The sequence below is a fragment of the Bos taurus genome, chromosome 22 (genome assembly GCF_002263795.3).
Source record: "Bos taurus isolate L1 Dominette 01449 registration number 42190680 breed Hereford chromosome 22, ARS-UCD2.0, whole genome shotgun sequence".
NCBI lineage: Eukaryota > Metazoa > Chordata > Mammalia > Artiodactyla > Bovidae > Bos > Bos taurus.
The window spans coordinates 1,602,074-1,625,637 of NC_037349.1; the positions used below are offsets into that span (position 1 = coordinate 1,602,074).

The following is a 23,564-nucleotide window of genomic DNA, read 5'->3' on the forward strand; positions in this document are numbered from 1 at the left end:
ATCTCACCAGAACCCACAGACTTCTCTCGCAGCCAGAGGCATGGATGCCCCTTTGCAACATGGCTGTGCCACTCCTCCCAACAAAAGATGGAGTCCATGTTGTACCCTTTGAATCTGAGCTTGACCATATAACTTGCTTTGGTCAAGAAGACACCAGGAAAAGTGATGCAAGGAGAGAACACAGAAGCACTTAGTCTTTATGGCTCACTCTCTCTTCCTGCTCTTGAAGACCCTAACAACCACAAGCAGGTGACTGAGCCCGGGTTCTCCAGGCTGGATGATAAGCATCACATGGCCCAGTTACGTTCAGTCCCCATGCCCACCACCACATCCATCAGTGGAGCCCTTGAGAGCCAGGTCACCACAATACACAGGTTAGCCCAGACAATACACATCAACAATCCCAGCTCAAACCAGCCCAGGTTGCCAGCATGCAGTTTGTTGCTATTGCTCAGTTGCCAAGTTGTGTCTGACTGTTTGTGACCCCCTACAGGACACAGTATATACCACAATAAGAGGGGAAAAGGTTATTGTATCAATCCACTAAGTTTTGCGGTTGTTGCTGCTGCTGCTGCTGCTAAGTCGCTTCAGTCGTGTCCAACTCTGTGCAACCCCATAGATGGCAGCCCACCAGGCTCCCCCATCCCTGGGATTCTCCAGGCAAGAACACCGGAGAGGGTTGCCATTTCCTTCTCCAATGCAGGAAAATGAAAAGTGAAAGTGAAGTCGCTCAGTCGTGTCCAACCCTCAGCGACCCCATGGACTGCAGCCTACCAGGCTCCTCCATCCATGAGATTTTCCAGGCAAGAGTACTGGAGTGGGGTGCCATTGCCTTCTCCGTTGAGGTTGTTAGTCAAAGTTAACTGACAGAATAGCTTCCATCATATTCTGAAAGCTGTCCACCACCCTCTGAAAAAAATAAAGAATCACTTCTCTGGAAGAGAACAAGAAAGGTCAATAAAAGACCACTCTGTTGCCAACTATCACTGTACTCCTGAGGTCCAACTTGAATATTCTTTAAGATAAAAGGGTTTCATAACTACAATGAAAAGCAAGCCAAAAATAAAGTCTGATTTCTGAAAGCCACAAAATGTTCTGTTATGGTCTGAGTGTATCTCCCTGCTTCCCCCACAAATTTATGTGTTGAGTCCCAATCCCTGGTACCTCAGGGTGTAATCATGTATAAAGAAAAGGCTTGTGTGAGCTGATGCAGAGCTGCCACTTGGCAGGGGGGGCAGGGGGGAGTGCGAGGGGCGCGGGTTCTGACCCAGTATGACCACTGTTTGTGTTAGTGGAGGAGGAGACAGCAGAAGTGTGCCTGTGCAGAGGGACACCTGTGGGAAGAGGCAGCAAGGGGACTGGACAGCACCTGCAAACCAAGGAGGGGCCTCAGAAGAAACCAAACCTGCCAACGCCTTCATCTTGGACTCTAGACTTCAAATAAATTTCTGTTGTTTAAGCCACCCAGACTGTGTTATTTTTTATGGCATCACTAGCAAACTAATGCATGCTTTCCTGGTGGCTCAACAGTAAAGAATCCACCTGCAAATGCAGGAGACACAGGTTTGATCCCTGGGTTGGGAAGATCCCCTGGAGAAGGAAATGGCAACCCACTCCAGTGTTCTTGCCTGGAGAATCCCAGGGACAGGGGAGCCTGGTGGGCTGCTGTATATGAGGTCGCACAGAGTCGGACACGACTGAAGTGACTTAGCAGCAGCAGCAGCATAATCATTTCACAATGTGCACAAGTATCAAAACATCATATCGCAAACCTCAAGTACATGTAATTTTCAATTGTCAATAATACCTCAGGAAAGTTGGAAAAAATTCAAGTGAAGCTAGGAATAGTATAGTTAGGTAGATGGCAAGGACAGTCTTTGTTTATTGCAATATTTAGATAAATAAGTCAACATAGTTCATAATCAGCAGCCTTTGAGAGGGGCCTGGACTAACGTTTATCTAAATACTACCTCTGTTTTTAAAAGGTGTGAATTCACAAACTAAGAGTGTAAACAAGGTAGAAGAAAGATGAGGAAGGAAGGATGCTTGATATAACTTTTAAAAAAAGGCAACTGTTTTGATTTTTAAATTCAATTAGTAGTCCCTCACTTATGTGAGCAATTAAGTTGCTAATTGCCAAAGATTCTATTTACACATTATTGAGGTAAACAAAGAAAGTATTGAACCCAGGTGAAAAATACAAACATTTTGCAACTTCACAAACAATTCAATAATATGATGATTTATATAAATTGGGAGGAAGGACTTCTTTCCTTTAAATGCAACAAAGTATCAATACATTCAGAAAGTAAATGGAATGAGACAATATGTTAAAAGGTTCAGAGTGTAGATAGTATAGTCTTCTTTCCTACAGTGGTCATGTTGTCATCTTTGTTAATAGTTTGATTATTGTACTCATTTTGTCAGCACATATACCAAAATTAGAATGACACATGAAAACATGCATGACTTCAGCACAAGGATGACATGCAAATCTGTGAGGTGTTTGGTATTTTAGAGGTGATAATTGACAGGCAAAACGTGAGGACAATATTCTAGTTAATAAAGTTGTTTTGCATAGGGGTAAAGATGAATAGAAAAAGGTAAGAAAAACCCAAGTAAGACGGCAGGTGTTTTGAGGGCATCAGAGGGCAGACACACTGAAACCATAATCACAGAAAACTAGTCAATCTAATCACGTGGACCACAGCCTTCTTTAACTCAATGAAACTAAGCCATGCCGTGTGGGGCCACCCAAGATGGGCGGGTCATGGTGGAGAGATCTGACAGAATGTGGTCCACTGGAGAAGGGAATGGCAAACCACTTCAGTATTCTTGCCTTGAGAACCCCATGAACAGTACAAAAAGGCAAAATGATAGGATACTGAAAGAGGAACTCCCCAGGTCAGTAGGTGCCCAGTATGCTACTGGAGATCAGTGGAGAAATAACCCCAGAAAGAATAAAGGGACGGAACCAAAGCAAAAACAATACCCAGTTGTGGATGTGACTGGTGATAGAAGCAAGGTCCGATGCTGTAAAGAGCAATATTGCACGGGAACCCGGAATGTTAGGTCCATGAATCAAGGCAAATTGGAAGTGGTCAAACAGGAGATGGCAAGAGTGAACGTCGACATTCTAGGAATCAGGGAACTAAAATGGACTGGAAAGGGTGAATTTAACTCAGATGACCATTATATCTACTATTGTGGGCCGGAATCCCTTAGAAGAAATGGAGTAGCCATCATGGTCAACAAAAGAGTCCAAAATGCAGTACTTGGATGCAATCTCAAAAACGACAGAATGATCTCTGTTCGTTTCCAAGGCAAACCATTCAATATCAGAGTAATCCAAGTCTATGCCCCAACCAGTAACGCTGAAGAAGATGAAGTTGAATGGTTCTATGAAGACCTACAAGACCTTTTCGAACTAACACCCCCAAAAGATGTCCTTTTCATTATAGGGGACTGGAATGCAAAAGTAGGAAGTCAAGAAACACCTGGAGTAACAGGCAAATTTGGCTTTGGAATACGGAATGAAGCAGGGCAAAGGCTAACAGAGTTTCGCCAAGAGAACGCAATGGTCATAGCAAACACCCTCTTCCAAAAACACAAGAGAAGATTCTACACATGGACATCACCAGATGGTCAACACCAAAATCAGACTGATTATATTCTTTGCAGCCAAAGATGGAGAAGCTCTATACAGTCAACAAAAACAAGACCACGAGCTGACTGTGGCTCAGACCATGAACTCCTTATGGCCAAATTCAGATTTAAATTGAAGAAAGTAGGTAAAACCACTAGACCATTCAGATATGATCTAAATCAAATCCCTTATGATTATACAGTGGGAGTGAGAAATAGATTTAAGGGACTAGATCTGATAGATAGAGTGCCTGATGAACTATGGAATGAGGTTTGTGACATTGTACAGGAGACAGGGATCAAGACCATCCCCATGGAAAAGAAATGCAAAAAAGCAAAATGGCTGTCTTGGGAGGCCTTACAAATAGCTGTGAAAAGAAGAGAAGTGAAAAGTAAAGGAGAAAAGGAAAGATATAAGCATCTGAATGTAGAGTTCCAAAGAATAGCAAGAAGAGATAAGAAAGCCTTCTTCAGCGATCAATGCAAAGAAATAGAGGAAAACAACAGAATGGGAAAGACTAGAGATCTCTTCAAGAAAATTAGAGATACCAAGGGAACATTTCATGAAAAGATGGGTTCGATAAAGGACTGAAATGGTATGGACCTAACAGAAGCAGAAGATATTAAGCAGAGGTGGCAAGAATACACAGAAGAACTGTACAAAAAGATCTTCATGACCCAGATAATCATGATGGTGTGATCAGTCACCTAGAGCCAGAAATCCTGGAATGTGAAGTCAAGTGGGTCTTAGAAAGCATCATGACAAACAAAGCTAGTGGAGGTGATGGAATTCCAGTTGAGCTATTTCAAATCCTGAAAGATGATGCTGTGAAAGTGCTGCATTCAATATGTCAGAAAATTTGGAAAACTCAGCAGTGGCCAAAGGACTGGAAAAGGTCAGTTTTCATTCCAATCCCAAAGAAAGGCAATGTCAAAGAATGCTCAAACTACCACACAATTGCACTCATCTCACACACTAGTAAAATAATGCTCAAAATTCTCCAAACCAGGCTTCAGTAATACGTGAACTGTGAACTTCCAGATGTTCAAGCTGGAAAGTTTGAACAAAGCTGCCTAGAAAAGGCAGAGGAACCAGAGATCAAATTGCCAACATTCGCTGGATCATTGAAAAAGCAAGAGAGTTCCAGAAAAACATCTATTTCTGCTTTATTGACTATGCCAAAGCCCCTGACTGTGTGGATTACAATAAACTGTGGAAAACTCTGAAAGATTTGGGAATACCAGACCACCTGACCTGCCTCTTGAGAAACCTGTATGCAGGTCAGGAAGCAACAGTTAGAACTGGACATGGAACAACAGACTGGTTCCAAATAGGAAAAGCAGTACGTCGAGGCTGTATATTGTCACCCTGCTTATTTAACTTATATGCAGAGTACATCATGAGAAACGCTGGACTGGAAGAAGCACAAGCTGGAATCAAGATTGCCAGAAGAAATATCACTAACTTCAGTTATGCAGATGACACCACCCTTATGGCAGAAAGCGAAGAGGAACTAAAAAGCCTCTTGATGAAAGTGAAAGAGGTGAGTGAAAAAGTTGGCTTAAAGCTCAACATTCAGAAAATGAAGATCATGGCATCCGGTCCCGCCACTTCATGGGAAATAGATGGGGAAACAGTGGAAACAGTGTCAGACATTATTCTTTTGGGCTCCAAAATCACTGCAGGTGGTGATTGCAGCCATGAAATTAAAAGACGCTTACTCCTCGGAAGAAATGTTATGACCAACCTAGATAGCATATTCAAAAGCAGAGACATTACTTTCCCAACAAAGGTCTGTCTAGCCAAGGCTATGTTTTACCAGTGGTTATGTATGGATGTGAGAGTTGGACTGTGAAGAAAGCTGAGTGCCAAAGAATTGATGCTTTTGAACTGTGGTGTTGGAGAAGACTCTTGAGAGTCCCTTGGACTGCAAGGAGATCCAACCAGTCCATTGTGAAGGAGATTAGCCCTGGGATTTCTTTGAAGGGAATGATGCTGAAGCTGAAACTCCAGTACTTTGGCCACCTCATGAGATGAGTTGACTCACTGGAAAAGACTCTGATGCTGGGAGGCACTCGGTACAGGAGGAAAAGGGGATGACAGAGGATGAGATGGCTGGATGGCATCACCGACTCGATGGACGTGAGTTTGAGTGAACTCCGGGAGTTAGTGATGGACAGGGAGGCCTGGCGTTCTGTGATTCATGGGGTCGCAAAGAGGCAGACACAACTGAGCGACTGAACTGAACTGAACTGAACTGATACAGACAGCAAAAACAAGACCTGAAGCTGACTGTGGCTCAGATCATCAGCTTCTCACAGCAAAATTCAGCCTTCAACTACAGAAAACCAGGAAAAACAATAGGTCAGCCAAGTATGACTTAAGTCAAATCCCATATGAATTTTCAGTAGAGGTAACAAATAGATTCAGGGGACTAGATCTAGTTAACAGTCTACCTGAAGAACTATGGACAGAGGTCTGTAATGTCACACAAGAGATGGTGAAGAAAATCATCCCAAAGAAAAAGAAAAGCAAGAAGGCAAAGTGGTTATCTGAGGAGGCTTTACAAACAGCAGAAGAACAAAGAGAAGTGAAAAGCAAGGGAAAGGTACATTCATTCAATTAAACTCAGAGTTCCAAAAAATAGCTAGAAGAGACAAGAAAAGTGAATGCAAAAGTCATTCAATAATGTCTGGCTCTTTTTGACCCCATGAAAGAGACTATACAGTCCATCGAATTCTCCAGGCCAGAATACTGGAGTGGGTAGCCTTTCCCTTCTCCGGGGGATCTTTCCAACCCAGGGATTGAATCCAGGTCTCCCATATTGCAGGTGGATTCTTTACCAGCTGAGCCACCAGGGAAGCCTAAGAATACTGGAGTAGGTAGCCTATCCCTTCTCTAGCAGATCTTCCCAACCCAGGAATCAAGATGGGGTTTCCTGCATTGCAGGCAGATTCTTTACTAACTGAGCTATCAGGGAAGCCCTAGAAGAGATAAGAAGGCCTTCTTCAATGAGCAATGCTTGATAATAGAAGAAAACAACAAAAAGGGAAAGACCAGAGATTTCTTCAGGAAAATGGGAAAGATCAAGGGAGCATTCCACCCAAAGATGGGCGCAATAAAGGATAAAAATGGCAGAGACCTAGAGGATGCTAAAGAGATCAAGAAGAGATGGAAGGAATACAGAGAAGAACTGTACAAAAAGATCTTAATGAACCAGATTACTATGATGGTGTAGTTAGTCACCCAGAGTCATACATTCTGGAGTGCAAAATCAAGTGGGTCTTAAGAAGCACTGACGTTAATAAAGCTAGTGGATGCAATGAAATTCCAGTAGAACTATTCAAATCCCTAAAGGATGATGTCATCAAGGTTTTGTATTCATTATGTCAGCAAACCTGAAAGACCCAGCAGTAGCCACAGGACTGGAAAAGGTCAATCCTCATCCGAATTCCCAAGAAGGGTAGTACCAAAGAATGTGCTAACCATTGGACACTCATCTCCCATGCTAGTAAGGTCATGCTTAAAATCTTGCATGCTAGGCTCCAGCATTATGTGAACCAAGAACTTCCAGATGTCCAAGCTGAGCTTAGAAAAGGAAGAGGAACCAGAGAGCAAATTGCCAACATTTGCTGGATTATAGAGAAAGCAAGGGAATTTCAGAAAAACATCTATATCTGTTTTAACAACTACAGAAAAGCCTTTGACTGTGTGGATAATGATAAACTGTGGAAAGCTCTTAGAGAGAGAGAGAAATACCAGACCATCTTACCTGTATCCTGATAAACCTGTAGGTGGGGCAAGAAGCAACAGTTAGAACCCTGTATGGAAAAACTGATTGGTTCAAGATCAAGAAAGGAGTACAACAGGGCTGTCTGCTGTCACCCTGATTGTTTAAACTATATACTGAGCACATCATGAGAAATGCCAAGCTGGATGAGTTACAAGCTGGAATCAAGATAGGTGGGAGAAACATCAACAACCTCAGATATATGGATGATACCACTCTAATGGCAGAAAGCAAAGAAGAACTAAAGAGCCTCTTGATGTGTGTGAAGGAGGAGAGTGAAAAAGCCGGCTTAAGACTAAATATTTAAAAAAACCAAGATCATGGCATCCAGCCCCATTACTGTATGGCAAATAGAAGAGGGAAAAGTGGAAGTAGTGACACGTTTCCTCTCCTTGGGCTCCAAAATCACTGCAGATGATGACTGCAGCCATGAAATCAGAAGACAATTGCTTTTTGGCAGGAAAGCAATGACAAACCTAGACAATGTGTTGAAAAGCAGAGACATTACTCTGCCAGCAAAGGTCCATATTGTCTTCCCAGTGGTCATGTGAGGCTGTGCTAACTGGACCATAAAGGAGGCAGAATGCCAAAGAATTGATGCTTTCAAATTGTGGTGCTGGAGAAGACTCCTAAAAATCCCCTGGACAGCAAGAGATCAAGTCAGTCAATTTTAAGGGAGATCAACCCTGAATGTTTACTGGAAGGACTGATGCTGAAGCTGAAGCTCCAGTACTTGGTCATCAGATGGGAACAGATGACTCACTGGAAAAGTCCCCAGTGATGGGAAAGATTGAGGGCAGAAGGAGAAGAGGGCATCAGAGAATGAGATGGATGGACAACATCAGCAAGGCAATGAACATGAACTTGGGCAAACTCTGGGAGATGGTGAGGGTAAAGGAGGCCTGGAGTGCTGCAATACATGGGGTCGCAAAGAGTCGGACACTACTGGGGCACTGAACAACAACAACATCCCTACCTAGGGAACCCTTCTCAAACTTTATAGGGATTGAGAAACCCACTTTACTGGCCAGGTGCTTGTCTTACAATACTTTCATTCTGACTACCATTATTCAATTCGCTGGTTTAACTGAATGTAATAATGGCATTATTAGGACTCAATTGGCAAAATTTGTAGAAGCCTTCCAAACACCATGGCTTCCAGCATTGCTGTTGCTCCTTCTAATTTGCAAATCCACCCTTTCGGAAATAAACTCTCACCCTGTGAGATGGCCACAGGACACTCAGTGAACTAGGGTCTTGATTCTTTTGACCCACAACTCATACAAGGAGAGATGCTCCAATATTTTATGCCCTAATTGCCTCAGTTCAGTTCAGTTCAGTCGCTCAGTCGTGTCTGACTCTTTGCAACCCCATGAATCCCAGCACACCAGGCCTCCCTGTCCATCACCAACTCCCGGAGTTCACTCAAACTCACGTCCATCGAGTCAGTGATGCCATCCAGCCAACTCACCCTCCATAGTCCCCTTCTCCTCCTGCCCCCAATCCCTCCCAGCATCAGAGTCTTTTGCAATGATTCAACTCTAAGCATGAGGTGGCCAAAGTACTGGAGTTGCAGCTTCAGCATCATTCCTTCCAAAGAACACCCAGGGCTGATCTCCTTTAGAATGGACTGGTTGGATCTCCTTGCAGTCCAAGAGACTCTCAAGAGTCTTCTCCAACACCACAGTTCAAAAGCATCAATTCTTCGGTGCTCAGCTTTCTTCACAGTCCAACTCTCACATTCATACATGACCACTGGAAAAACCATAGCCTTGACTAGACGGACCTTTGGTGACTCATCACCAACTCAATGGATATGAGTTTGAACAAGCTCCAGGAGATGGTGAAGGACAGGGAAGCCTGGCAAGCTACAGTCCCATGGGGTCAAAAAGAGTAGGACATGACTAAGTGACTGAACAACAATTGCCTCTATTAAAAATAACCATCTTTTTGGTAGAGCAATCTTTTCACAGCACTTTCTCAGGAGACAAAGACCTTAAGAATCACACCTTGCAACCTAGAGATTTTGTCTATTGGGATAAACACCTCCAGAATATTTCCCTGAAATCTGCTGCATCTACAGACTACCATATCTGTTTGACAGATTCAGACAAATGATACGTGATCAGCAAAAGAAGATTCTCACTTCATGATAATTAATGAATTGCAAAGGAACCCTAAAAGCATGCTCAGTTCAGTTCAGTTCAGTCACTCAGTTGTGTCTGACTCTTTGAGACTGCATGAATCACACAGCACACCAGGCCTCAATGTCCATCACCAACACCCAGAGTTCACTCAAACTCATGTCCATCGAGTCGGTGATGCCATTCAGCCATCTCATCCTCTGTTGTCCCCTTCTCCTCCTGCCCCCAATCCCTCCCAGCATCAGAGTCTTTTCCAATGAGTCAACTCTTCACATGAGGTGGCCAAAGTATTGGAATTTCAGCTTTAGCATCAGTCCTTCCAATGAACACCCAGGACTGATCTCCTTCACAATGGACTGGTCGGATCTCCTTGCAGTCCAAGGGACTCTCAAGAGTCTTCTCCAACACCACAGTTCAAAAGCATCAATTCTTCGGTGCTCAGCTTTCTTCACAGTCCAACTCTCACATCCATACATGACCACTGGAAAAACCATAGCCTTGACTAGACGGACCTTTGTTGGCAAAGTAATATCTCTGCTTTTCAATATGCTATTTAAGAGTCTCAATTCATCAAAATAACACTCATTTACCCAAGAAGCAACCAACTTTGTAGATATATGTCTAAGTATATATATCATCATTTATTATTCACATAATAAAATTTATTCTGAACCTATTATTTGCCAGATGCTAGGACAAACATTAGGACATGAAAAATTCTTTCCTTGACCTTGAATATCTATAGATGGAAAGAGAATTCAAGAATCATATATACAATGAGTGAGTGAGTGAAGTCGCTCAGTCATGTCCAATTCTTTGCAACCCCGTGGACTGTAGCCTACCAGGCTCCTCCGTCCATGGGATTCTCCAGGCAAGAATACTGGAGTGGGTTGCCATTTCCTTCTCCAGGGGATCTTCCCGACCCAGGGATCAAACCCGGGTCTCCCGCACTGGAGGCAGACACGTTAACCTCTGAGCCACCAGGGAAGCCAATATATATACAATAGATGCAATTAAATGTTCGAAGTGTCATGTTGCAAACCAGTCTACTGGTTTATTCATAGATTCATTCAAAAAGTTTTGTACACCTGTTGTGTGCTGAGGATCATTTCAATTACAAGTAATTGAGGGGAAGAGTTACCTTAAAGGAAAGATAGTTGGTTATTTTAAATATGTGATGGCATGATTCTACACATGTGTATTACCTGGCTAATCGAAGAAAACTTATTAGAGGTAAATGTCTTTCCTTTGCACACCAAAAAAAAAAAAAAATGAAAGCCAAAACCAGTTAAGAAGGATGTTTGAGAACCATAAAATAACTGTCCTTACCAGGAGTACAGAATCGTTCCCACAACAGACGTGAGTCTACTGCTCTCTTGTTTTTGCTTTGCCAGGCCAAAGTCAGCTGCAATTAAAAAAAAAAAAAAGCAATTTTATTATATGTTCCCAGAATTAGCACTGTTCCTTAGCTTTTAACATTCTGCAGAAAACAAAATAACAACAACAACAACAACAAAAAAACTATTACAATTCACAAGAGAAAGTTTTCTTGTCTTTCCCTGTCAAAATGCCCCGTGTACAATACTCTAAACCATTCCCAGCTTTCAATAATGGTGTACATACATTATGCCATTATGCTATATGTATTGACATAATGACATTTATCATTAAAAATATTAAAATAAGTCTTGCTGACTGAAAGATAGGACAAAGTACTTATTGAACTTATGATTCTACTTTTTAGATTATTCTTTATAATTTTCAAATAAATAAAATGAACCTAATGTTTTGGCCACAGGACTGGAAAAGGTCAGTTTTCATCCCAATCCCAAAGAAAGGCAATGCCAAAGAATGTTCAAACTACCACACAATTGCATGCATCTCACATACTAGTAGAAGGCAATGGCACCCCACTCCAGTACTCTTGCCTGGAAAGTCCCATGGATGGAGGAGCCTGGTGGGCTGCAGTCCATGGGGTCGCTAAGAGTTGGACACGACTGAGCGACTTCACTTTCACTTTTCACTTTCATGGATTGGAGAAGGAAATGGCAACCCACCCCAGTGTTCTTGCCTGGAAAATCCCAGGGATGGGAGAGCCTGGTGGGCTGCCATCTATGGGGTTGCACAGAGTCGCACATGACTGAATTGGCTTAGCAGCAGCAGCACATGCTAGTAAAGTGATGCTCAAAATTCTCCAAGCCACGCTTGAGCAATACATGAACCATGAAATTCCAGATGTTCAAGCTGGTTTTAGAAAAGGCAGAGGAACCAGAGATCAAATTGCCAACATTCGCTGGATCATCGAAAAAGCAAGAGAGTTCCAGAAAAACATCTATTTCTGCTTTATTGACTATGCCAAAGCCTTTGACTGTGTGGATCACAATAAACTGTGGAAAATTCTGAAAGATATGGGAATACCAGACCACCTGACCTGCCTCTTGAGAAATCTGTATGCAGGTCAGGAAGCAACAGTTAGAACTGGACGGGGAACAACAGACTGGTTCCAAATAGGGAAAGGAGTACATCAAGGCTGTATATTGTCACCCTGCTTATTTGTATGCAGAGTACCTCATGAGAAACACTGGGTTGGATGAAGCACAAGCTGGAGTCAAGATTGCCAGGAGAAATATCAATAACCTCAGATATGCAGATGACACCACCCTTATGGCAGAAAGTGAAGAGGAACTAAAAAGCCTCTTGATGAAAGTGAAAGAGGAGAGTGAAAAAGTTGGCTTAAAGCTCAACATTCAGAAAATGAAGATCATGGCATCTGGTCCCATCACTTCATAGGAAATAGATAGGTAAACAGTGTCAGACATTATTTTGGGGGGCTCCAAAATCACTGCAGATAGTGATTGCAGCCAGGAAATTAAAAGACGCTTACTCCTGGGAAGGAAAGTTATGACCAACCTAGATAGCATATTAAAAAGCAGAGACATTACTTTGCCTTCTAAGGTCCATCTAGTCAAGGCTATGGTTTTTCCAGTAGTCATGTATGGATGTGAGAGTTGGACTGTGAAGAAAGCTGAGTGCTGAAGAATTGATGCTTTTCAACTGTGGTGTTGGAGAAGACTCTTGAGAGTCCCTTGGACTGCAAGAATATCCAACCACTCCATCCTAAAGGAGATCAGTCCTGGGTGTTCACTGGAAGGACTGATGTTGAAGCTGAAACTCCAATAATTTGGCCACCTCATGGGAAGAGTTGACTATTTGAAAAGTCCCTGATTCTGGGAAAGATTGAGGCAGGAGGAGAAGGGGACGACAGAGGATGAGATGGTTGGATGGCATCACCGACTCGATGGACATGAGTTTGTGTAGGTTCCGGGAGTTGGTGATGGACAGGGAGGCCTGGCATGCTGCAGTTCATGGGGTCGCAGTCGGACACGACTAAGTGACTGAACTGAACTGAACTGAACTGAATGTTTTGGCATATGGTAGTCATCATCTCATGGGCCAAAATAAATAAGTAAATATGCTAAACCTAAATAATCAGCATGAAGATCTGAAAAGCTGAAATTAATGGCATCCATTTGTATGAAGTCATAGTAAATACAATGTTTACAGTCAAATCAAAATACTTATATAATAATATAGTTAATGTTAATATAAATGATTCTAATTTTTAAACTATAATGCTAAATATTTATATTTAATATTAGTCCTAGCTAAAGTCTTCCAAAAACCTTCAAATAATTCTTTTTTCCATTTCTTTTTTTAATATAAATTTATTTAATTGGAAGCTAATTACTTTACAATATTATAGTGGTTTTGCCATACATTGACATGGATCAAATACTTCTCTTTTTAAGCCACTCAACAACTAAGATCAAAGTGGTAGAAATAGATACTCTTCCTTTTATTATTGTAAGGATTTGCAAGCTTCTCGATAAGTTTAAGTACTAGAATTACACAAAAGGACAGAGTTGAACCAGGGCAAACATTCAAGTTGCTATTCCTAGTATTGTTTGATGTTCACAATATCACTTTTTTAAGTGCACTAAATATGTATGGAATTTCACTGTGATAAATTTTCAATACAATGTACTTGATTGTCTATAATAAAATGTCTTTGACAGGTTGAAAATATTTTGAAGTACTTGACTTTGTTCAAAGTAATATTAATTTGTGTTATGAATAACAATCAGTTCAGTTCAGTCACTCAGTCATGACTTTTTGTGACCCCATGGACTGTAGCATGCCAGGCTTCCCTGTCCACCACCAACTCCGGGAGTTTACTCAAACTCATGTCCATTGAGTTGGTGATGCCATCCAACCATCTCATCCTCTGTCATCCCCTTCTTTTCCCGCCTTCAATCTTTCCTGCCTTCAATCTTTTCAAATGAGTCAGTTCTTCGCATACCAGTTTACTAAACAACCTTGAACTAGCACAGATTTAGCTGCTTACATATTTTGTCTGCTTTAATACTCAACAAGGGGTTAGCAATTATAGTTAGTGCCCCTTAGTGAGAAGGCAATGGCACCCCACTCCAGTACTCCTGCCTGGAAAATCCCATGGATGGAGGAGCCTGGTAGGCTGCAGTCCATGGGGTCGCTAAGAGTCAGACACGACTGAGCGACTTCACTTTCACTTTCCACTTTCATGCACTGGAGAAGGAAATGGCAACCCACTCCAATGTTCTTGCCTGGAGAATCCCAGGGATGGGGGAGCCTAGTGGGCTATCGTCTATGGGGTCACACCGAGTCAGACACGACTGAAGCGACTTAGCAGCAGCAGCAGCAGCAGTGATTAAAGGCAAGGACTCTGGAAACTTACAGGCTCAATTCAAATCCTGGTCTCATTATGTGCTACCTGAGTAACCCTGGGGAAGTTATTTAATTTCTGTTTGTGATAGTTTTCTTATCTGTAAAAGTAGTAAGTACTATAATATTAAAATGTGAATAAGTTAACATATACAAATGTAGTATAGCACAGTGATAATCAACTGATGTATATTGCTATTTAATCTCACAATGACCCATTTTACAGATGAAGAAACTGAGGTTCAAAGAGAATATAGGGAGAAATGAATAGTTACACATGAACTTGAGGTTGTTCAATTCTAAAGCCCCAACTCTTCATCAAAACACAATACAATACTGCAAACAAAGGGAAATCAGACCTAGGTAATTTCATTTACAAAATCAACCAAACATTTAGAGAGTAAATGTCAGTCATGCCCAAGCTCTACCAGAAAACAGAAGAGGAGAGAACACTTTCCAGCTCAGCTTATGAAATCAATATTACCTGGAACCAGGTCCAAACAAAGACATTATAAGAAAAGAACCACAGGACAACATTTCCCATGAGAATAGATGCTAAAATTATCAATAAAAATATAAGTAAGTTCAATCTAGAGGTATATTTAAAAGGATAGCACATAATAACCAAGTGGAGTTTATGCTAGAAATACAAGGCATTTTAAAATGAATCAACAAATAAACCAACATTTTAAAATGAATCAATAGTTTCCCAGATCAGAACATTAGAGAAGGAAATCATATGATCATCTCAATTGTTGTGTAAGAAGAATTTGACAAAATTCAGCATTTATTCTTTTCAGCAAAATGGGAAAAAGGATTTCCTTAACCCAATAATAAAGGGCATCTGTGAAACACCTACAGCTAACTCTCTATTTAATGTTGAAAGACTGAATGCCCTTCCCTTAAGATCAAAAACAAGCCTGGAGGTTACCTCAACTTACGATGATCATTTCACAATATATAACAAATATCAAATCATTATGTTATACACTTGAAACTAATATAATGTTGTATGTCAATCAGATCTCAATTAAAGCATAAAAGAAAAGTTATAGCTGTCTTCTTAATATCCTGATAGATATTTTGAAGAGATTGTCATATAAGCACATTTTTTGCTGTGCCTTGATAACTAAATTTTTAAAATAAATCAGAAAATATTATTTTCTCTTTCCTTTCAAAAAAAAGAAGAAAGCATGCTAATTATACAAGCAGCATAGAAACAAATACTTAGGAGAATGTGACAAATGATATGAAAGACCAATGCAGGGAAAATTATAAAATTTTGTTACAGAGTCAATAAAGACTAGAATTAATGGAGAGAAAGTCCAAATTTATGGATTGGAATTTTCAATATTATATAAATTTCATTCTTCCTAAGTTAATTTATGTAATTCCAATAAAATGAATCTTCACATTTTGGGTGGAACTTCACAAATTTAGTATAAAATTAATATAGAAATAGAAAGAGCCAAGAGGAGACATGGATTTTGATAGAAAACAAAACATAGCTTTCTACAGTGTATTAAAAACTATTACAAGGCTATAGTAATTAAGACAAGGTTGTATAAACTCAAGACTACAAACAAAAAGGAAAGAACGTCCACTCTCATGATTCCTATTAATGATTATACTACAAACCCAAGTAAGCACAATAATTGCACACAAATTTTTCTGCAAAGATTTAATTTTTATTTCCCTTTGATTCCTTGTAGTGACATTACTAAAAACTATGATAGTTCAGTTCAGTTCATTTCAGTCACTCAGTCGTGTCCAACTATTTGCAGCCCCATGATTCTCAGCACGCCAGGCCACCCTGTCCATCACCAACTCCCGGAGTTCACTCAGACTCACGTCCATCGAGTCAGTGATGCCATCCAGCCATCTCATCCTCTGTCGTCCCCTTCTCCTCCTGCCCCCAATCCCTCCAAGCGTCAGAGTCTTTTCCAATGAGTCAACTCTTCACATGAGGTGGCCAAAGTACGGAGTTTTGGCTTTAGCATCATTCCTTCCAAAGAAATCCCAGGGCTGATCTCCCTTCAGAATGGACTGGTTGGATCTCCTTGCAGTCCAAGGGTCTCTCAAGAGTCTTCTCCAACACCACAGTTCAAAAGCATCAATTCTTTCACCAGTGTTTTATAATTTTCTACATATAGGTCTTTAGTTTCTTTAGGTAGATATATTCCTAAGTATTTTATTCTTTCCGTTGCAATGGTGAATGGAATTGTTTCCTTAATTTCTCTTTCTGTTTTCTCATTATTAAGTGTATAGGAATGCAAGGGATTTCTGTGTGTTGATTTTATATCCTGCAACTTTACTATAGTCATTGATTATTTCTAGTAATTTTCTGGTGGAATCTTTAGGGTTTTCTATGTAGAGGATCATGTTATCTGCAAATAGTGAGAGTTTTACTTCTTTTCCAATTTGGATTCCTTTTATTTCTTTTTCTGCTCTGATTGCTGTGGCCAAAACTTCCAAAACTATGTTGAATAGTAATGGTGAAAGTGGGCACCCTTGTCTTGTTCCTGACTTTAGAGGAAATGCTTTCAATTTTTCACCATTGAGGATAATGTTAGCTGTGGGTTTGTCATGTATAGCTCTTATTATGTTGAGGTATGTTCCTTCTATTCCTGCTTTCTGGAGAGTTTTTATCATAAACGATGTTGAATTTTGTCAAAGGCTTTCTCTGCATCTATTGAGATAATCATATGGTTTTTATTTAAAGAGGACACTAATAGATGGAGAAATATACCATGTTCATGGATTGGAAGAATCAATATAGTAAAAATGAGTATACTACCCAAAGCAATTTATAGATTCAACGCAATCCCTATCAAGCTACCAACAGTATTCTTCACAGAGCTAGAACAAATAATTTCACAATTTGTATGGAAATACAAAAATCCTCGAATAGCCAAAGCGATCTTGAGAAAGAAGAATGGAACTGGAGGAATCAACCTGCCTGACTTCAGGCTCTACTACAAAGCCACAGTTATCAAGACAGTATGGTACTGGCACAAAGACAGAAATATTGATCAATGGAATAAAATAGAAAGCCCAGAGATAAATCCACGCACATATGGACACCTTATCTTTGACAAAGGAGGCAAGAATATACAATGGATTAAAGACAATCTCTTTAACAAGTGGTGCTGGGAAATCTGGTCAACCACTTGTAAAAGAATGAAACTAGACCACTTTCTAACACCATACACAAAAATAAACTCAAAATGGATTAAAGATCTCAATGTAAGACCAGAAACTATAAAACTCCTAGAGGAAAACATAGGCAAAACACTCCCTGACATACATCACAGCAGGATCCTCTATGACCCACCTCCCAGAATATTGGAAATAAAATCAAAAATAAACAAATGGGACCTAATTAACCTTAAAAGCTTCTGCACATCAAAGGAAACTATTAGCAAGGTGAAAAGACAGCCTTCAGAATGGGAGAAAATAATAGCAAATGAAGCAACTGACAAACAACTAATCTCAAAAATATACAAGCAACTCCTACAGCTCAACTCCAGAAAAATAAACGACCCAATCAAAAAATGGGCCATAGAACTAAATAGACATTTCTCCAAAGAAGACATACAGATGGCTAACAAACACATGAAAAGATGCTCAACATCGCTCATTATCAGAGAAATGCAAATCAAAACCACTATGAGGTACCATTTCACACCAGTCAGAATGGCTGCGATCCAAAAGTCTACAAATAATAAATGCTGGAGAGGGTGTGGAGAAAAGGGAACCCTCTTACACTGTTGGTGGGAATGCAAACTAGTACAGCCACTATGGAGAACAGTGTGGAGATTCCTTAAAAAACTGGAAATAGAACTGCCTTATGATCCAGCAATCCCGCTGCTGGGCATACACACTGAGGAAACCAGAAGGGAAAGAGACACGTGTACCCCAATGTTCATCGCAGCACTGTTTATAATAGCCAGGACATGGAAGCAACCTAGATGTCCATCAGCAGATGAATGGATAAGAAAGCAGTGGTACATATACACAATGGAGTATTACTCAGCCATTAAAAGGAATACATTTGAATCAGTTCTAATGAGGTGGATGAAACTGGAGCCTATTATACAGAGTGAAGTAAGCCAGAAGGAAAAACATAAATACAGTATACTAACGCATATATATGGAATTTAGAAAGATGGTAACAATAACCCTGTGTACGAGACAGCAAAAGAGACACTGATGTATAGAACAGTCTTATGGACTCTATGGGAGAGGGAGAGGGTGGGAAGATTTGGGAGAATGACATTGAAACATGTAAAATATCATGTAAGAAACGAGTTGCCAGTCCAGGTTTGATGCACAATACTGGATGCTTGGGGCTAGTGCACTGGGACGACCCAGAGGGATGGTATGGGAGGGAGGAGGGAGGAGGGTTCAGGATGGGGAACACATGTATATCTGTGGCGGATTCATTTTGATATTTGGCAAAACTAATACAATTATGTAAAATTTAAAAATAAAATAAATTTTTTTTTAAAAATGAAAAAAAATAAATAAAACAAAAGCATCAATTCTTTGGCGCTCAGCCTTCTTCACAGTCCAACTCTCACATCCATACACGACCACAGGAAAGACCATAGCCTTGACTAGACGAACCTTTGTTGGCAAAGTAACGTCTCTGCTTTTGAATATGCTATCTAGGTTGGACACAACTTTCCTTCCAAGGAGTAAGCATCTTTTACTTTCATGGCTGCAGTCACCCTCTGCAGTGATTCTGGAGCCCAAAAAAATAAAGTCTGACACTTTCCACGGTTTCCCCATCTACTTCCCATGAAGTCATGGGACCAGATGCCATGATCTTCGTTTTCTGAATGTTGAGCTTTAACCCAACTTTTTCACTCTCCTCTTTCACTTTCATCAAGAGGCTTTTTAGTTCCTCTTCACTTTCTGCCATAAGGGTGGTGTCATCTGCATATCTGAGGTTATTGATATTTCTCCTGGCAATCTTGATTCCAGTTTGTGTTTCTTCCAGCCCAGCATTTCTCATGATGTACTCTGCATAGAAGTTAAATAAGCAGGGTGACAATATACAGCCTTGATGTACTCCTTGTCCTATTTGGAACCAGTCTGTTGTTCCATGTCCAGTTCTAACTGTTGCTTCCTGACCTGCATACAGATTTCTCAAGAGGCAGGTCAGGTGGTCTGGTATTCCCATCTCTTTCAGAGTTTTCCACAGTTTATTGTGATCCACACAGTCAAAAGCTTTGGCATAGTCAGTAAAGCAAAAATAGATGTATTTCTGGAACTCTCTTGCTTTTTCCATGATCCAGTGGATGTTGGCAATTTGATCTCTGGTTCCTCTGCCTTTTCTAAAACCAGCTTGAACATCAGGAAGTTCACAGTTCACATATTGCTGAAGCCTGACTTGGAGAATTTTGAGCATTACTTTACTAGCGTGTGAGATGAGTGCAATTGTGTGGTAGTTTGAGCATTCTTTGGCATTGCCTTTCTTTGGGATTGGAATGAAAACTGACCTTTTCCAGTCCTGTGGCCACTGCTGAGTTTTCCAAATTTGCTGGCATATTGAGTGCAGCACTTTCTTTCACAGCATCATCTTTCAGGATTTCAAATAGCTCAACTGGAATTCCATCACCTCCACTAGCTTTGTTCGTAGCGATGCTTTCTAAGGCCCACTTGACTTCACACTCCAGGATGTCTGGCTCTAGGTCAGTGATCACACCATCGTGAATATCTGGGTCGTGAAGATCTTTTTTGTACAGTTCTTCTGTAACTATATGTTTAATTTCATTAAAATGTTACCAAGCCAAAATATTTTCCAGTGGGTTCTCACCAGACATGTTTTAGAGTTCTGGTTGTTTCTGCCTCTTAATCAGCATTTGGAGTTGTCAGGGTTTTTTAATTAGCCATTTTAATTACTATGTAGTGATAGCTCAGTGTAGCTTTAATTTGCATTTTCCTAATGACTAATGGTGTTGAACAATTTTTGGGTACTTATTTGCCATCAGTGTATCTTTTTTTATTTTTTAAAATGTATTTATTTTAAATGAAGGCTAATTATTTTACAATATTATAGTGGGTTTTGCCATACACTGACATGAATCAACCATGGGTGTACATGTGTTCCCCATGTACCCCCTCCCACCTTTCTCCCCATCCCATCCCTCAGGGTCATCCCAAGGCACCAGCCCTGAGCACCATTTCTCATCCACTGAACCAGGACTGGTGATCTGTTTCACATACGATAATATACATGTTTCAATGCTATTCTCTCAAATCATCCCACCCTCAGCTTCTCCCACAGAGTCCAAAAGACTGTTCTATACATCTGTGTCTCTTTTGCTGTCTCACATATAAGATCATCGATACCATCTTTCTAAATTCCATATATATGCATTAGTATACTGTATTGGTGTTTTTCATTCTGACTTACTTCACTCTGTATAATAGGCTCCAGTTTCATCCACCTCATTAGAATTGATTCAAATGTATTCTTTTCAATGGCTGAGTAATACTCCATTGGGTATACGTACCACAGCTTTCTTATCCATTCATCTGCTGATGGACATCTAGATTGCTTCCATGTCCATGTCCATGTCCATGTGATGAACATTAGGGTACATGTGTCTCTTTCAATTCTGGTTTCCTCAGTGTGTATGCCCAGCAGCGGGATTGCTGGATCATAAGGCAGTTCTATTTCCAGTTTTTAAGGAATCTCCACACTGTTCTCCATAGTGGCTGTACTAGTTTGCATTCCCACCAACAGTGTAAGAGGGTTCCCTTTTCTCCACACCCTCTCCAGCATTTATTGCTTGTAGACTTTTTGGATAGCAGCCATTCTGACTGGCGTGCAATGGTACCTCATTGTGGTTTTGATTTGCATTTCTCTGATAATGAGTGATGTTGAGCATCTTTTCATGTGTTTGTTACCCATCTGTATGTCTTGGAGAAATGTCTGTTTAGTTCTTTGGCCCATTTTTTGATTGGGTCATTTATTTTTCAGGAATTGAGTTGCAGGAGTTGCTTGTATATTTTTGAGATTCTTTGTCAGCTGCTTTGTTTGCTATTATTTTCTCCCATTCTGAAGGCTGCCTTTTCACCTTGCTTATAGTTTCCTTCATTGTGCAAAAGCTTTTAAGGTTAATTAGGTCCCATTTGTTTATTTTTGCTTTTATTTCCATTACTCTGGGAGGTGGGTCATAGAGGATCCTGCTGTGATTTATGTCAGAGAGTGTTTTGCTTAATGTTCTCCTCTAGGAGTTCTATAGCTTCTGGTCTTATGTTTAGATCTTTAATCCACTTTTAGTTTATTTTTCTATATGGTGCTAGAAAGTGTTCTAGTTTCATTCTTGTACAAGTGGTTGACCATTTTTCCCAGCACCACTTGTTGAAGAGATTGCCTTTTCTCCATTGTAAATTTTTGCCTCCTTTGTCAAAGATAAGTTGTCCATAGGTGTGTGGATTTATCTCTGGGCTTTCAATTTTGTTCCACTGATCTATATTTCTGTCTTTGTGCCAGTACCATACTGTCTTGATGACTGCAGCTTTGTAGTATAGCCTGAAGTCAGGCAGGTTGATTCCTCCAGTTCCATCCTTCTTTCTCAAGATCGCTTTGGCTATTCGAGGTTTTTTGTATTTCCATACAAGTTGTGAAATTATTTGTTCTAGTTCTTTGAAAAATACTGTTGGTAACTTGATAGGGATTGCATTGAATCTATAGATTGCTTTAGGTAGTATATTCATTTTCACTATATTGATTCTTCCATTTCATGAACATGGTATATTTCTCCATCTATTTCTGTCCTCTTTGATTTCTTTCATCAGTGTTATATAGTTTTCTATATATAGGGCTTTTGTTTCTTTAGGTAGATTTATTCCTAAGTATTTTATTCTTTTTGTTGCAATGATGAATGGGATTGTTTCCTTAATTTCTCTTTCTGTTTTCTCATTGTTAGTGTATAGGAGTGCAAGGGATTTCTGTGGGCTAATTTTATATCCTGCTACTTTACTATATTCATTGATCAACTCTAGTAATTTTCTGGTGAAGCCTTTAGGGTTTTCTATGTAGAGGATCATGTCATCTGCAAACAGTGAGAGTTTTACTTCTTTTATAATCTGGATTCCTTTTATTTCTCTTTCTTCTCTGATTGCTGTGGCTAAAACTTCCAAAACTATATTGAATAGTAGTGATGATACTGGGCACCCTTGTCTTGTTCCTGACTTCAGGGGAAATGCTTTCAATTTTTCACCATTGAGGATAATGTTTGCTAAGGGTTTGTGATATATAGCTTTTATTATGTTGAGGTATGTTCCTTCTATTCCTGCTTTATGAAGAGTTTTTATCATAAATGGATGTTGAATTTTGTCAAAGGTTTTCTCTGCATCTATTGAGATAATCATATGGTTTTTATCTTTCAATTTGTTAATGTTGTGCATTACATTGATTGATCTGCAGATATTCCAACCAGTCCATTCTAAAGGAGATCAGCCCTGGGTGTTCTTTGGAAATAATGATGGTAAAGCTGAAACTCCAGTACTTTGGCCACCTCATGCGAAGAAGTGACTCAATGGAAAAGACTCTGATGCTGGGAGGGATTGGGAGCAGGAGGAAAAGGGGACGACAGAGGATGAGATGGCTGGATGGCATCACCGACTCGATGGACTTGAGTTTGAGTAAACTCTGGGAGATGGTGATGGACAGGGAGTCCTGGCATGCTGTGATTCATGGGGTCGCAAAGAGTTGGACAGGACTGAGTGACTGAACTGAACTGAACTGAACTGAACTGAAAGAATCCTTGCATTCCTGGGATAAAGCCCACTTTGTCATGATGTATGATCTTTTTAGTATGTTGTTGGATTCTGTTTGCTAGGGTTTTGTTAAGGATTTTTGCATTTATGTTCATCAGTGATATTGGCCTGTAGTTTTCTTTTTTTGTGGCATCTTTGTCTGGTTTTGGTATTAGGGTGATGGTGGTCTCATAGAATGAGTTTGGAAGTTTATCTTCCTCTGCAATTTTCTGGAAGATTTTGAGTAGGATAGGTGTTAGCGCTTCTCTAAATTTTTGGTAGAATTCAGCTGTAAAGCCATCTAGTACTGAGCTTTTGTTTGCTGGAAGATTTCTGATTAGTTTCGATTTCCATGCTTGTGATGGGTCTGTTAAGATTTTCTATTTCTTCCTGGTTCAGTTTTGGAAAGTTATACTTTTCTAAGAATTTGTCCATTTCTTCCAAG

The 23,564-nt window shown here is 40.3% G+C and overlaps 1 protein-coding gene and 1 non-coding gene across 2 annotated transcripts in view; one reads left to right on the forward strand and one right to left on the reverse strand.

Annotated features, from left to right (window-relative positions):
- The window catches only part of NEK10 (NIMA related kinase 10), a 269,835-nt gene that overhangs the window by 119,358 nt on the left and 126,913 nt on the right, over positions 1-23,564 (reverse strand). Inside the window, 1 exon segment of the mRNA XM_059879962.1 lies at positions 10,910-10,985. Coding sequence (XP_059735945.1) covers positions 10,910-10,985 — 76 coding nt within the window.
- On the forward strand, positions 2,412-2,517 carry LOC112443555 (U6 spliceosomal RNA). Its single transcript, XR_003031966.1, has one exon. It is a non-coding gene; the product is annotated as a U6 spliceosomal RNA (small nuclear RNA).